The sequence below is a fragment of the Diabrotica undecimpunctata genome, chromosome 1 (genome assembly GCF_040954645.1).
Source record: "Diabrotica undecimpunctata isolate CICGRU chromosome 1, icDiaUnde3, whole genome shotgun sequence".
Taxonomy (NCBI): domain Eukaryota; kingdom Metazoa; phylum Arthropoda; class Insecta; order Coleoptera; family Chrysomelidae; genus Diabrotica; species Diabrotica undecimpunctata.
This window is the reverse complement of record NC_092803.1, coordinates 174,197,764-174,212,967: the sequence shown is the minus strand read 5'-3', so window position 1 is coordinate 174,212,967 and position 15,204 is coordinate 174,197,764. Positions and strand designations below refer to the sequence as shown.

Genomic DNA, 15,204 nt, shown 5'->3' with positions numbered 1-15,204 from the left:
TTATGACTTAGATTATGGCAAAAAATAGGTGCCCATTATCATAAGAAAAATGGAGTATGCTAAGATACCATTACTTATTTGATACTTATAAACCCGCTAAACCACAGAATAATAAACAATTGTTATTTATTCTGTGGATAAACTATGATATTAACGGCACTATTGGAAATAAAGCGGTGATTAGATGATAAATATGGTTATTAATATTTGGTGTAATAAATTAATTGCCTCTTAATTTAATTTAAATTTCAAATAAAAGCCTCCACAGTGGATGTGTTTATTATAAAATAATACGTAGTTTATTCTTACTTCACACGTCTTTAAATGCTTCGATTACGATCATCGGTTATAGAGTCACTTCCTATTCAACATTGTATAACTGTCAACTGTCAAATTCATTTGTTTGAAATAGGCACCGCCATATTTATTGTTGTAGATGTAATTTGGTTAAAATAAAATATCAAATAGTTTGAATAAAACACCGAAGTATATTATATTATAGATTTTTAGCTAAACTACCGAATGCCACAAGATGGCTGCAAGATTGAAACATATTGAAGTGGAGAACTTCAAATCCTACAGGGGTAGGAAACTAATTGGGCCCCTTAAACCTTTCAATGCTGTTATTGGTCCAAATGGGTCAGGTATAGTAAACTATTTAATTTTTTTAAAACAATTGCCTATTATAGATAACTACTTTAAATTTTTATTTAATTTTCATCCGAATTTGTACTGGGTTTTAAACTTGGTTTTACTCAATGTTTAGCTTCATCTACTCTAGGAGTGTACTGAGACTACAGGTTTAGGTAATTCTCTTACAATGGACGAATTGATCAACAATGATAATAGTATATACAGTTTAACTACATTTATTCAAAATAATATTTCATATATTCATAGCTATAAGTTTATAGTTGTTGTAGTTTATTTTGCCTCTGGGTATTTTAAGTACTTATTTACCGTGCATGAATTATCATGACTGTTTCTAGTTATTTTGAGCACCTGAATTGCAGTGGCGAACAGTCTCGGAAACAATATATTCCAAACTGTAAAATTCATGGCTGTTTTTTGATTTATTCTTTATTACTGCATATTTCCTGATGCTAACTTCAGTTTCTTTAGCAGTTAACTTTCAGATCTGAGAACAGAAGTTGTTTATTTTAGCTACAAGAGGTTTTAGCTATAAATGCTTTTGTTTATGATATATGAGAGACATTGCAGCAGTATAAAACAATCAGTAAGATTTAAATAGTAAAGCATATTTCAACAATTCTTCATTGTTAATAACATTTAGGTTTTTTCTTTACCTATATCTATATAAAAAGATGTTTCTTTCAAAAGAGAGAAAGTCAACTTACCACATAAAAAGTAGACAAAAACAATCCCAAAATCTACAGATTATTTCCTGTCAACAAAAGTATCAATGAAATTTAAAAAGTAAAAAACTTTTTAATTTGTTGGGAATTCTCATTATATTGTTTATCAACAACTGGTTTATAAATATATATACATCATATACATATAAATACATCGATACTACAGGTGACCTGAAGCCGTTAACACGTTTTTATAGAGTTCTGACAAATATGGAAGGTGAAAAGAGTCAAAGAAAAGTCAGCAAGATTTTTCGGAAGGTGAAAAAACTATTAATGAACGGTTTACTACTACTGAAGAACTGCTTAAACGTTTTGAGCAAAAAATCTTAAGAAGAATATATGGTGGAATAAAAAAGCAGCAAGGTTTGTGGCACAGCTGTTGCAACTTTGAGTTGTATAGAAGTTTCTGGGAATCTGATGTTATAAAATTCATTAAGGTAACACGCCTTAGATGGATGGGACATGTAATCAGGCGAGAGGAAGAGATGTAACAGTCAAGAAAGTTTGTGACCAAAGTGGGCCAATTGGACAACTAGCTAGAGGGAGAACTGAGACTTAGGTATCAAGACAACTTAGAGGATGATTTAAAATCTATTGGATTTGCCAGAGACTTTGACTCATAACAAGTTGTGATGCGGCTGATGATGACAATGAAAAAACTATTGTATACAACATGTATTGTGGGCTCCGTGAAAGGAATGAAAATATGTTGGACAATGACGTAACTATATGTAGCGATTTGTGTGTAGCTTTTAAACATATTCAGCTTGAAGAGGATATTAAGTATGCTATTCTGAGAAAATTCCATGCTTTCTTTTTCCGAAATGAAATTCCAACCTTAAAGAAAGTTGCAACCGAAATAGATTCTAATGACACCCAAAATATCGCGATATCTATTTTGATATCCAAAATATACTGACATGTATTATTGTAAATGTTAAGGCAAATAAGCATTAAATCTATGAAAAGAAATAGGAACAGTGTAACTTATCAAAACAGAAAATATTATTTTATGGGGGAGACATTACCTTAAAAAAATCTAAGAACTATTGTTGTGAAGGAAGAAAATTTTTTTATTTAGATGAAACTTGGATAAATCAAGGCCACACTGTTTCAAAGATGTAGCAAGATGTTTAAGTTAAAAAACATCAACACACCTTTATTGAAGGCTTTTGTGTTGTTACTAATTACTACTTAATAATAAATAAGTAATAATATTATTATTATATTATTATTATATATTATTAATAAATAATTAATATTACAAAATACATATTTATATTTGTAAAAATACCACAATCATTTGAAAAAATCTTTATTTAAAATACTTATTACTTTTCAAATTGAATTTAATACATTCATTCAATGTGGTAGAGATGTTGTATAAAGATTATATTTTTTCAATTAATATGATGTTATTCTTGCAGATACCACAAGTAAATATTTTTTAATCACTAGCATTACTGTTATGAAAAAATATTTTTGCACTTGTCCTCAGATCAGTTATTTTTTAATTAATGTTTTAGGTAAATCTAACTTCATGGATGCCATCAGTTTTGTAATGGGGGAGAAAACACAAAGTTTAAGAGTCAAAAGATTAAGTGATTTAGTTCATGGTGCTGCTATCAGTAGACCTGTTTCCAGAAGGTATAATAAATATATTTTGAACTTTTTTGGATATTTGCTAATAATTTTGGAATGGTTGATAACTAATATGTATGGAACATTGCATAATAATGTATTTATTGAGTAATAAGTAGAGGTGGCGATTCATGGAAGCAGGGGAAGCACTGCTTCCCTAAACTTCAATATTAGAAAATATATTATTAATTAACATTTAATTATCGAATATTTTTCCCTAATCTAAGTAATCTATTATGTGAACAATAGGCATTGAAAAATATTAAAAATTGATGTCATAAACAAACTCAAATATCTCCATGCCCCTTTAAACGTGGCTCAGGGATTAATGACTTCACCCACGAGTCATGTTGACACTTTCTCAGCCGCCTTCAGCCTTTATTTAGTAGCAGTCGATGTACGATCGATGGCAGCTGACGGTTGAAGAATTTTAAATTTTGTGTTGCTTTTCTTCTTTGCATAAACAGTGTCGTATCAATGTATTATTACAAATAATTAAGACCCTAAAAAATACCTCAAAGAGAATCCAAAACGATTTAATTGAATTCACTATTAACGTTGTAATGGATCACATTAAAAATGAGATTAAAAAGAGCACCCTTTGTTTTAATTACCCTCGATAAAATACCATAATTTTTGAAGCGAAGCTACATTAGCGAAATTACTTTTTTTTTCTACAGTAAAATGCTGAGGCGAGCGTCCCGGAGCTAGCGCCACAAGATGGCGTTGTCAGTGTCATAGAATAGAGGTTCTTGACATTGATTCACTACTTATGAGATTACTATCAAATGATATTTATTTATATTTTATTATTAATATTTGGTCTAAATTTGCCAGGTTTGTCATAAGTAAACAATTTATACTTTGTTAATACGTTAACAGGTGACGTTAGGGGCAAACATAATAATTTATTAAATTTGTTTAAAATTTAAAAAATAAATAAATAACAAAATTACTTTATTTAATTTTAAATATATTATTTAAATATTAAAAATACAGAAAATATAGTAGGAAGCTCCACGCTAGTCTACAGTACCGACTACTGTTCCACTTTGTTAGTCAGTTATCCATTGTTGTGCGATATGTCATTGATGGCATTCCTCAAGAGCGATTCTTAGAATTTTTTACTATAACTAGCGATCAAACTGCGAAGGCTATGTTTAAAGTTGTTTATGATATTCAGCTTGGAATCACTTTCTAACTTCTTTCGAAGTTAGAAAGTGATTCCAAGCTGGTCACCCAGAGCTATGATTTTGCTGCGGTAATGATTGATCAGTTAGCAGGTCTTCAAGCTAAAGTAAAGGAAAAATTGAAACATGAAATTTTTGTTCACTGTTTAGCACACAGATTTAATTTGGTTTTATCTCGAGGCATGGATAATATTAAAGATGTTAAAAAGAACACATGATTTGGATATGCACATTCAGAAAAGGTTTTCAAAAGATACACAGACGAGATGGAACTGCAATGGACGTTTATTATTAGTTGATAACTGTTTTCAAGATGTTACATTAGCTTAAAGAAAATTTCGATTAAAATTTTCTGCTTAATATTTTTGTAGAGATTTTTCCTTTTAGTGATATTTTATTTGACATTTTACAGACGAAGTCAAATAGCATTTTGTATAAGAAATTGATGACTTTCGAAATACGACAATTAAAAAACGTAAACAGTTTAAAAATATTTTGGGATAAACCTGAAAATATGGGGTTAGAACCTGAAAGAAAAAAAAATGAAGATTAATTATGTCGTTGACATAGAGACCTCCTGTCAACGATTATATGTCAAAATTTTTAATAATATTCTACAACAAATGAATCGTTGCTTTCAAAATTTTAACGAATTAAAATTTGTAGAATTGTGCAATTTTAATTTTTCTAACAATTCATCAAAATTTCCCACAAAGGCATTTAATTCAATACGATTAAATTATGGAAACTTTTTTGATATCCCAGCTTTATATTCTCAGTTAAGGGTCGTTTATGAAACAGCTGACATTAATGATATAGAAATACCCAGGAATCTGTTAAATTTTTTAAACAGTACTGGTCCCTGTTTGAAGTGGTCAAGTTGTGTGAATTAGTACTAACCATCCCAGCCAGAAGTGCTGTTTTTCAGTATTAAAACGAATTAAAAATTTTTGAAAGAAATTTAACAAGTGAAGACAGACTTTCCAAGTTAGCTCTATTATCCATTGAAAAAGAGTGCATTAAACAATAGACCTTAAGTATAAAAACAATTTTAAAAAGAACTATTCTTTTTAAGTTTAAAGAAACCATCTTTTTTACAGGCAATTTTTTATAGTTTTTGTTTTTAGTCCTTATAAGTTGACTGGTAATAATATATTAGGTATATACCTATTAACTAGGTATATATTTTGATCTCGACCCTCGTAAGAAAATATTTTTTATACCCTGATTGAATCGCTTCCCCTTCCAAAAATATCACTGCACGCCACTGTTAATAAGTATATTAATCCGTAAAAGATTTATGTAACTATCAGTATGCAATATTTCTGTATGGTGTGAGAATTTAAATACACACAATAATTAAATAAATGTTTTGCAGTGCTTCAGTAACAGCAATGTTTATCGTTGACGATGGCAGAGAAATAGCATTCCAAAGGTCTGTCCTGGGTTCGTCTTCAGAATATAGGGTTGATGGAAATGTAAGTTTAAAACATATACTGTTATTTTTTTAAATTAATATTTATTTTTTATGAAAAGTGCAAATCAGAACAATGTTATTAAAGCCATTTTAATGTTGTTTAGGCCTGCACACACATTAAAAACCTATTAACAGTATTCAGCACTGTCACGCAGTATTTGAGACTTGTTTTGACACTATGTGATGCTACCATTAATAGGAACATTACGAGGACTGGCACTGTTGCTACAACATCCTGAATCATTTCAGTCACTTTTTGAACTTACTCGTGACTTTGAAGTCAAAGTCTATCTATTAAAATGACAATGAGGAAAGTAGAATGGAAAGTGTGAGTACAAATCGCCCAGAACGATTTAAAACTAACACAGGGCTATACCAGGTTGATCCGCTATTGTGCCTATTCAACCTGGCGTTAGAAAAAGTTATGGGAGACATAATAGGGATATATACTTATAGAGATATATATGCTTTATAATGATGACATTGGTCCCAGTATTTGTCTTGTATTTATATGAAAGAATTGTCTTTTATTTTTAACTAAACTTGTTTTAGGTCGTTTCTTCTAATGAATACCTTGGCGAATTGGAGAAATTAAAGATTAATGTTAAAGCCAAGAATTTCCTAGTATTTCAAGGTGCTGTTGAATCAGTGGCAATGAAAAATCCAAAAGAAATGACTGCCCTTTTTGAAGAAATTAGTGGGTAAGTCATATTTAAAACATAGTACTATAAGTGTCTATGAGGTAGACATAGTGTGTAGGTACATTTTATTTTGATAAATATTTACTTATTATCACCTGATATTTATCATTACCATACACATTCACTTGAATTTGATTGAATTAAACTAAATCATATTTCTGACATTATAGATCAGGATCCTTAAAAGAAGAATATTCTCGACTTCAACAGGAAATGCAGAAGGCTCAAGAAGAAATCAATTGTGCATATCAGAAGAAAAAAGGTATCAATGCCGAGAAAAAAGAAGCCAGATTGGAAAAAGAAGAGGCAGATAAATATGCTCGACTAAAAGACGATTTGGTAAGTTTTTATTAAATTGCTATGGACACTTTGTACATTGTATTAAATTTTAATTTAGAATTTTAGAATGTTTAGCTCTACATATACCTGTATGTTTTCTAAAATTTTTGGGTCTGGGTCCAAATTGATCCCTTGTCTCATGTAACTTCTGCTACTAATATCGAAGGTCACTAGCATTCTCCGATCTTTTCCCTGGCCTCCCTCCTTAAAAAAGAAATCCTAAAAATCTAGTATTATCTTAAAGCCACTTTTTGAGATTTGAAAACAGATAATCTTAGATGTTATATTATGCAGAAAAATCACTTGTTTTGTTCTTCTTCAGTGGTTGAGAATGTTTGTCTACTCATTGTTTGGACTGTTCTTTGGACTTGATAATACAATGGTGGAACCAGGTTTCATCTTCGGTTATGACACTGCTGAAAACGTTCTTCGTATTGTGACGAAAACGTGGCAAACCAATAATTCTTTGAAAAAAGATTTTTATTTGGACCCAGGGATTTTTTGCTACATCAATGTTTTTGGACTAATAAATCCATCAACAGTGCAGTTACCTGGAATAAGTATTACTACTTTAATGAAGACAAATATAAAGATTAAATTTTGGCTGTTAAAGCAATGTGATTGAATACTTGCCAAGTATACATGAATGAAGCCACTAAATATGTGGGTAAAAACCTTTTAAATGATATTAAATTTTTGTTGTTTATTACATATTTGCTGATAAGTTCGTATGATGTTACAAGTTTTAAACATATATACTGTATAAACAGAGGTAGTCTGTATATGGGCCCTATACAGCGTTCCACATTAAGAAAATAACATTAATCTTATAGAGATCAGTGTTGCCAAAACTCTCAGGCATGCGGTTTACTAGATAGTCGATATATTTTTCGAATTTCCATTTTCAATTAACATTTAACTGTAAAGTCAGAATAACAACTGAAGAACCACAAAGCCTTATTATCATTATGTAGTCTCAGAGAACGACATAAAATCGCTGACATACGTACACCGTATTATTTTAAGTTGCAATTAGTAATTAGATATATGCATTCCAAGCGGTCCGTTTATTTGCTTTTAAACCTTTCTAAGCAATATTTTCTACTGATTTCTATGATTCATGGTATATGATATTTTTACCGAAAAACAAATAAACTGTCGTTACTATAATTAAAATAAGATAAAATAAAATTATCTTTTGTAAATACTATTTATTTAAATAAAATCATTTTCCCTACTTTTCATCTCTTGTTTCGAATGGGCACTTTTGGTCAATTACGTTAAAAAACATTAATTTAATAATTCATGTCTGTGAAAACGAAAATACAAATTATATACAACCTTGAATCGTGCTTGTGTTCGTTCATCGTGGCATCGCTGCGCTTCTATCGTCCATAAGAAATACATGGCTCTATCTCCGCAATGTTATTTTCTTAACGTGAAACGCTCTATAGGTAGCAACTGATTAAAATGACATTTGTATGAAAATGGGCGCATGTATGAACAAAACAGTCAATGTAACTTGAAACAGATGTTCATACATCCGTCCTAAAAAGTCATTTCGTATAATATTGTAATTATATTAAAGATTGTAAATATATTGGGATGTTAAATAAAAAAACAATTAAAGGGTTTTTGCCCACATATTTAATAGCTTGATTCACGTATACCTGGTAAGTATTCAACCACATTGTTTTAACCTTAGTCAAAATTTAATCTTTACACTTGTCTTCATTAAAGTGGTAATACTTATTCCTGGTAACTGCACTGATGATGGACTTGTTAGTCCGAAAACGTTGTGTGATGTAGCCCAAAAGGGTCTTTATAATTATATATACCTTATATAAATAATTTTTAAAACAAAGCTTTTGTGATTTATGGTATACAGCCAGCTACAGGCTACATTTTATTTTCCTTGTGGATTCATTCTTTGCTTCGATGTGAGCAACCGCGGCATAACACCGATTATTTTTTTTTATTTATAAATCTTCAATTAGAATAATTCTTTGCATACTGTCATTTAATACACCCACTATGGTCCACTATCAGCTAATACAGAAGACGTTTTCAATCAAAATTTGGGTTAATAGCGATTTTTGGACAACCACCACGAGAGTTCGCCGATTCTCTACACATTTTTGCGTAATTATTAAGATATTTTTTTAAAACTAACCGTATATTTGAAATGTTTTTGTTAAATCAAAGCTTCTATACGGGCGTTGTATTTTACTGTTTTTTCTATAGTGAACTGCCGAGGCGAGTATCACGAAACGAGCGCTATAAAACGGCGTTGCACGGGTAGCATCATAGAATAGCGGTTCTCGACATCGGTTTACTACTCTCGATCAATTCGTTTCTAGTCGTCACATATTTTCTCTAAGCAGGTGTAAATTAACAACTGGATGAAAAGTAACTAACAAAATATAGACATTATATGAAAAGTAAAAAATTAAAGGAATATCTGTCACTAAAAGAGTCGATTCGTATCGTAACGATTTTCAAAATTTAACTTTCCTAAATGTCATCCAATTAATAACAACATTGAATGATCTTTTTAAATCTTTATAGTAATTCTCGTTTTAACATAATTCCATATAAATACAATTTATTGTTTTTAAACATATTATTGAGTTTATAAAATAATTGAGGAGCCAGGTGGAAAAACAATCATTGTCCACTTTTGGTCGAGATTTTCGAAGTTTTCCAGTAATGAATACATATTACTTTCGGATGGTACGGAGTAAAACGGAACAGAATTTGCAGTCCTTTTATTACAAATGTTAAATGAAACTGTGTACTGGGAAAGAACCATCATAGTCCGCGCACTGCGAGGGAATAACCGTCAGGATCCGAAGTCGCCCCCTCTCTGTATCAACAGGTCGGGTCGGGTGCAGCATTTCTGTGATTCTGTTTCTTAGTTTAGCGACTTCGTTGGTGTGTTCTAGTTTGCCAGTTGATTGTATTTGAACAATAGTAAAGTAGTGAGTACATTACTGATTAAAATGGAAAGTAGTGGTAGCGATTGTAGTGTTATAGATGTGGGGACTGCTGCTAAAAAAAAGAAGAGAAACATGCCGTGTTCGTGACGCTATGAAACTTCTGGGAGCCACCACTCATGAGGTAGGGCCAGATTGCAAGTACCACCGTTTTCGTTGTTTTGGGAACGTTAATGAAGACGAAAGGCGACGCATTTTTGACTTAAGTCAATGAACTTACTAACGACGACGATCAGAATCGGTATTTAGGTGGTCTGATAACCGTTCTGCCAGTTATTCGTCGACGAATTAAAGTGGGTACAGAGATACCTAATCTTGCTTCTTATCTCTATCATGTTAGGAGTGGCCCTGATGGAGACTTTTGTGATGTGCAAGTATGTTTCAAAGCATTCTTATCCATTCATGGAATTTCTGCTTTCAGAGTGCAAAGAATTCGAGAATCTCTGGCCTCAACTGGCACTGTACCAAAATTTCTGAAGATACTATCGTCAAAGTGACAAAATTTATTGGTTCCTTTAAAGGAAGAAAATCGCATTTATCCCGGAAAAAAAGTAAGACAATTTATCTCCCTGAAGAACTCAACATAACTAAGTTACATACTATGTACTTAAAAAAATTCCGATAATAAATGATCGTTAAGTTTCGCGAAATTTTTGAAAAAAAGTTTAATATTGCATTCGGTTTTCCTAGGAAAGACACCTGTAGCTACTGTGACACTATACAAGCGGAAATATCTACTCTTTTGTAGAAATTAGATGCCTGCTGTGATGAATATAAAACCCAAATCTTGGAGAAATTACAAGAAAAAGACAACGAGAAACAACTTCATCTTGCGAGAAGTGAAAAATTTTATTCTGTGAAAAGAAAATATCGAAAATTGTCGTCAAAAGCAGTCGATACCGAAACCATAACCATAGACTGCCAAACAATTTTACCAACCCCTAATGTGACCTCAAACGATCTCTACTCTAAACGGCAACTTAACTTTATAATATTGAATGTACATGTATTGGCTGATTCTACCTCTGTTTTCTATACTTATGACGAATCGGTAGCAAAAAAGAGGGCTGACAATGTATGTTTGATGATTCATCACTTTGTGTATAACGTACTGCTATCTCAATTTCAAAATTTGATAATATTTTGCGACTCTTGTGGAGGGCAGAATAAAAATTACACAGTTTTTCGGTTCCTTCATTACCTAGTTCAGAAGAAGGACGGAAGAAGGAGTTTGTGGAAGTAATTTTTCCCATTAGAGGACATTCCTATCTAGAGTGCGACCAGGACATGCGTTTAATTAATGACAAAGTTATACGGAAACTCCGCATGATTGATTGGAGAGAAGTCCTCCGCAACAGCAGAGTGAAACCGAAACCGTTCCAAGTGGTGGACTGTGGGAAAGATATGAAATTTCTGAATTGGACTAAGCAGTTCTCCAACAAGTATCCCAAGAAATGCCCAATGCCTACGAGACCTATTAGAGTGTTGGAAATCAGGAAAAATAGAAACCCGACAAGAAATTTAAGGAAAGCTCATAATATCACAACTCTGGAAGTTACTAGCCACAATCATCTCGAATCTTTGTACAACGGCCTACTTCCGGTCAAAGCTACAAGATCTTCTCCACTTGACCAAATATTTGGAAAACGTAAACTCTAGAAAGTTCTACGCTGATTTACAAGGTACTGAACAGGAGGGAAGTTAGGGAGGAAGAAACATTTTGTGACGCAGAAGCTTGAAGGTACTGGGGAAGTACATGGTCTATGCTTCCACACTCAATTTTTTGTTTGATGTTTCGCAAATAAAATATTTTTTTGTCTTATTTTGATTTTTCCTCTCAGATTCAGATTGTTTTTCCCCCTGACTCCTTAATTATATTTACTATCAAATAATATTTATTTATATTTTATTATTAATATATTATGGTCTGAATTTGACAGGTTTATCATAAGTAAACAACGTAGGTATGCTTTGTTAATACGTTAACAGGTGGCGTTAGGAGTAAACAATATTTTTATTGAATTTGTTTAAAATATAAAAAGTAAATAAATAATAAAATTACTTTATTTACTTTAAATTTATTATTTAAATTTTAAAAATATTTTTTAATTTAACTTATTTTAATACATCTTATTTAGTTTATATAATAATTAAAATTTGCTATCAAATGATATTTATTTATATTTTCATAATTTCATATAAATATAAATACAATGTTGGATTTTTGATAAAAAGGGTTATTAGCAAAACATTTTCATATTTTGTACAGTCACAGAGGAATAGTCCCTTTGGTTACCAGTAAAGTTAGGTAAAAAAATGTCAAAACTGACCATAATTTGTTATTTTGATTTTTGAAATGTTTTAAAAAGATCTTACATGTTTTGAAAAGATCTTACTAACGAATTCGATAAAGCATGAAAAAAGGTTAAAAAAAATACACCTACAAAAATTGCTGCTGAATAGAAATTTGATTGAAAATATTATGAAATTGTAAAGAGAGTAGTAAAAACATCAATTTTATTGATTAATATAAAGATTCGCGCTAGTCTAAAGCACCGCCTACTAAACCATTTTTTTTTGTTTTAGAACGACAAACTGGTTGACCATCAGCTTTTCCGCTTATTTCACAATGAAAGAGAAATGAAAAACCTCGAACAAGATCTCAAGTCCAAACAAAAAGAAGTTGATAAAATCGAAAAGAAGAAAGCGAAACATGAAGACTTTCTCAAAGAAAAGAAGAAAGAACATGGAAAGCACACCAGAGAATTTGCGAAGGTCGAACAGGATATAAGAGAAGTAGAAGTAGAAATATCGAAAAAGAAGCCTCAGTTCATTAAGGCCAAAGAAAGAGTAACTCATATGCAGAAAAAGTTGGACGGTGCTATTAAGACATTGGATCAAGCTAGAAAAGCTCACGATGCTCATATGAATGACATTAAAAAATTGGAGGATGAATTAGCAACTGTGGAGAAAAAGAAAGATGAATATGAGACTCAAATAGCTGGCGAATCACAGAGTCAAGGAAGAGATGTGCATTTGGAAGATGCTCAGGTATTATTAAATTCAATTAATAACTTCCTCAATTAAATATTTTTCTTGATCATCTCACATCAACTATTTTAGTAATTTTCATATTTTATTTTTATTTAATACTTTCCTAATATTTTGCAATTAATTTTGTTTATTTTTTCATTTTTTTTTTAATATTGTATCTAAACAGAATATTTTATCTTTTTTGTAATAAATTGATTTTTTTACCCAAAAATATGTTGCTTTTGAACTTTTTAGGTAAGACAATACCACAGGTTAAAAGAAGAAGCTGCTAAGCGATCAGCACGATACATGCAGGAGTTAGATTCTGTCAACAGAGAACAAAAGGCTGAACAGGATCGCTTGGATAATGTATCTAGAAGTAGAACAGATGCTGAGAACAAACACAGGCAGAAACTACACGAAAAAGAGGAGATGGAAAAGAGAATAGAAAAGTTGGCAGAACATATAAGGTATGTAAATGTTTTGTAATAAACAAATACATTATCCTTACATTAATATAAACAGTTTTCATTCACGGTCAAGGTACATTTCAATTGAAATCCTTCAATCAGCGGATCAATTTCCGAGATAATCGAAAAAAAAAACCGCTGAGGCCACTAACCTAAAAATTGACTTAATCTCGATTTGAATTTGACTGATAATTTTGTATATGATAATAATAATAATATTAAAAATGTCGGTCAGATAGCCAAGCGGGCTAGGCGGCCGATTCTCATTCGCTTCACTGTCGAATGGTTCAGTGGATGTGAGTTCGAGCCCCAGCTCGGTATACAGAAAAATAAAAAAGGCTAACGCAGCAGTTTAAAATTCCAGATGAATCTACGGCTCAGACTAGAATATGTTGGTGTCTGATCGGCCTATGGTGGAGCAGTACGGCAAGAGATAAGGGCTTGCGGCTCGGTGATACTCCTCCATAGATCCCTACCGGAAGGGCGTGGCGCCTAAATACCCGTGTATATATATATATATATATAATAATAATAATAATTACTTTTATTTTAGATCCAGTGAACAAGCTTTGCAAGATCAGAAGCAACTGCGAGAAGATTTACAATCTGATGTTGGATTTTCTAAGGACAGAGTTCATGAAATTCAAAAGCAATTAGAGGATGTAGCTGAACAACTTGGTGACGCTAGAACAGATAAGCACGAAGATTCCAGGAGGAAGAAAAAACAGGAAATTGTGGAAAGATTCAAGAGTAACTACCCTGGAGTGGTAATATTATTGATATTTCTTCATTTAGACTGTTAATTTATTTGTGGAATAGTTGCTACTTTGATTTGATGTTTTTAAAAATGAGTGTGCTTAATATAAGCATAAATGTTTTACTTATACATATTTTATTAAACAAACCGAATTCTTTCTTTTTTGAATTAACTCAAAAGTTTAAACATACATAAAATCAAATTTTATCAAATTCCATTTTATATAACCATTTATCCATTAATTAACTATTTTATGCTTATATGCAATTGTGCCCTTTCTTCACAACTCTGAGAAGAAGAGTTTTTTTTTATTCATTGACGCGCACACATGCTCAAACTTGATTTGCATTTTCCTTGCTTACAGCCAACGTCAAGTGTGATGATATTTCATTGTGCAGTTTTTAAAAATACTCTTTTTGACGGCATTGGTTAAAGAGAGGCGAGCGGAGTATGCGTCGTTGGAACACCTCCACTCTCACTCTGACTTCACAAGATGGCAGCAATGCCATCAGCTGTCATGTCAACTGTCAATTCTTCTATTTGTACACTCGTATTATTCTTCATCTGTTAAATTGTTTTATTTTCCATCTGTAAATTCGTCTTATCAGGTCCAACGAGCTCTCCCATTTTAAGTTGCTTAATGGCCCTCTCACGTCCATCTGATGTTTTGAATGTTTCAATAAAGAATTTTTTACGATCATTAACAGATTGTCCTAGAGCATGGATATAAAATTTGTTTGATATTGATTTAGGAGCACCGACTGATTTTTTGGAGGTCTAACTTGTGACAAGAACTGTTTGATGAGATCACACACACAAGAATTATGGACTCTGATAGAGCCATAGTACCAAAAAGAGTCAAAAGCTTGTTTTCTTAGCTCTTAAGATAGTTTATCAATACTTTTTTATGCATGAGCAGTCACTATTATTAAATACTCTTTAGTCTCTTCTTTTTTTCCTTTTTATTTTCATGTTTTTGTTTTTTTAGTTTTCTTTGAAGTATCATCACGGCCAGAGTCCGCCAATCTCTTCTTTTTTTCATTTTTATTTACATTTTTATTTAAAAGTTTCATCTGATACAGCCTCACCGTCCTACATCCTGGAGGTCAATCTCTGTAACCAAAAGCAATATCTAAGTTATATAGATAACAGTAAAAAAATTAGTATCCATAGGTCTATTTACATTTAAAAATCTCTTCCATGAACTTACTAAGAGTTGTACCA

The 15,204-nt window shown here is 31.6% G+C and overlaps 1 protein-coding gene across 1 annotated transcript in view; it reads left to right on the top strand.

The window, feature by feature from the left end:
* Positions 1-388: 388 nt before the first annotated feature.
* Positions 389-15,204, top strand: part of SMC1 (structural maintenance of chromosomes 1) — a 35,843-nt gene continuing 21,027 nt past the window's right edge. The window contains exons 1-8 of the mRNA XM_072520598.1: positions 389-644; positions 2,903-3,023; positions 5,586-5,685; positions 6,237-6,385; positions 6,556-6,724; positions 12,307-12,771; positions 13,009-13,223; positions 13,777-13,990. Coding sequence (XP_072376699.1) covers positions 533-644; positions 2,903-3,023; positions 5,586-5,685; positions 6,237-6,385; positions 6,556-6,724; positions 12,307-12,771; positions 13,009-13,223; positions 13,777-13,990 — 1,545 coding nt within the window. The 5' untranslated portion in view covers positions 389-532. The remainder of the gene's footprint in view (positions 645-2,902; positions 3,024-5,585; positions 5,686-6,236; positions 6,386-6,555; positions 6,725-12,306; positions 12,772-13,008; positions 13,224-13,776; positions 13,991-15,204) is intronic.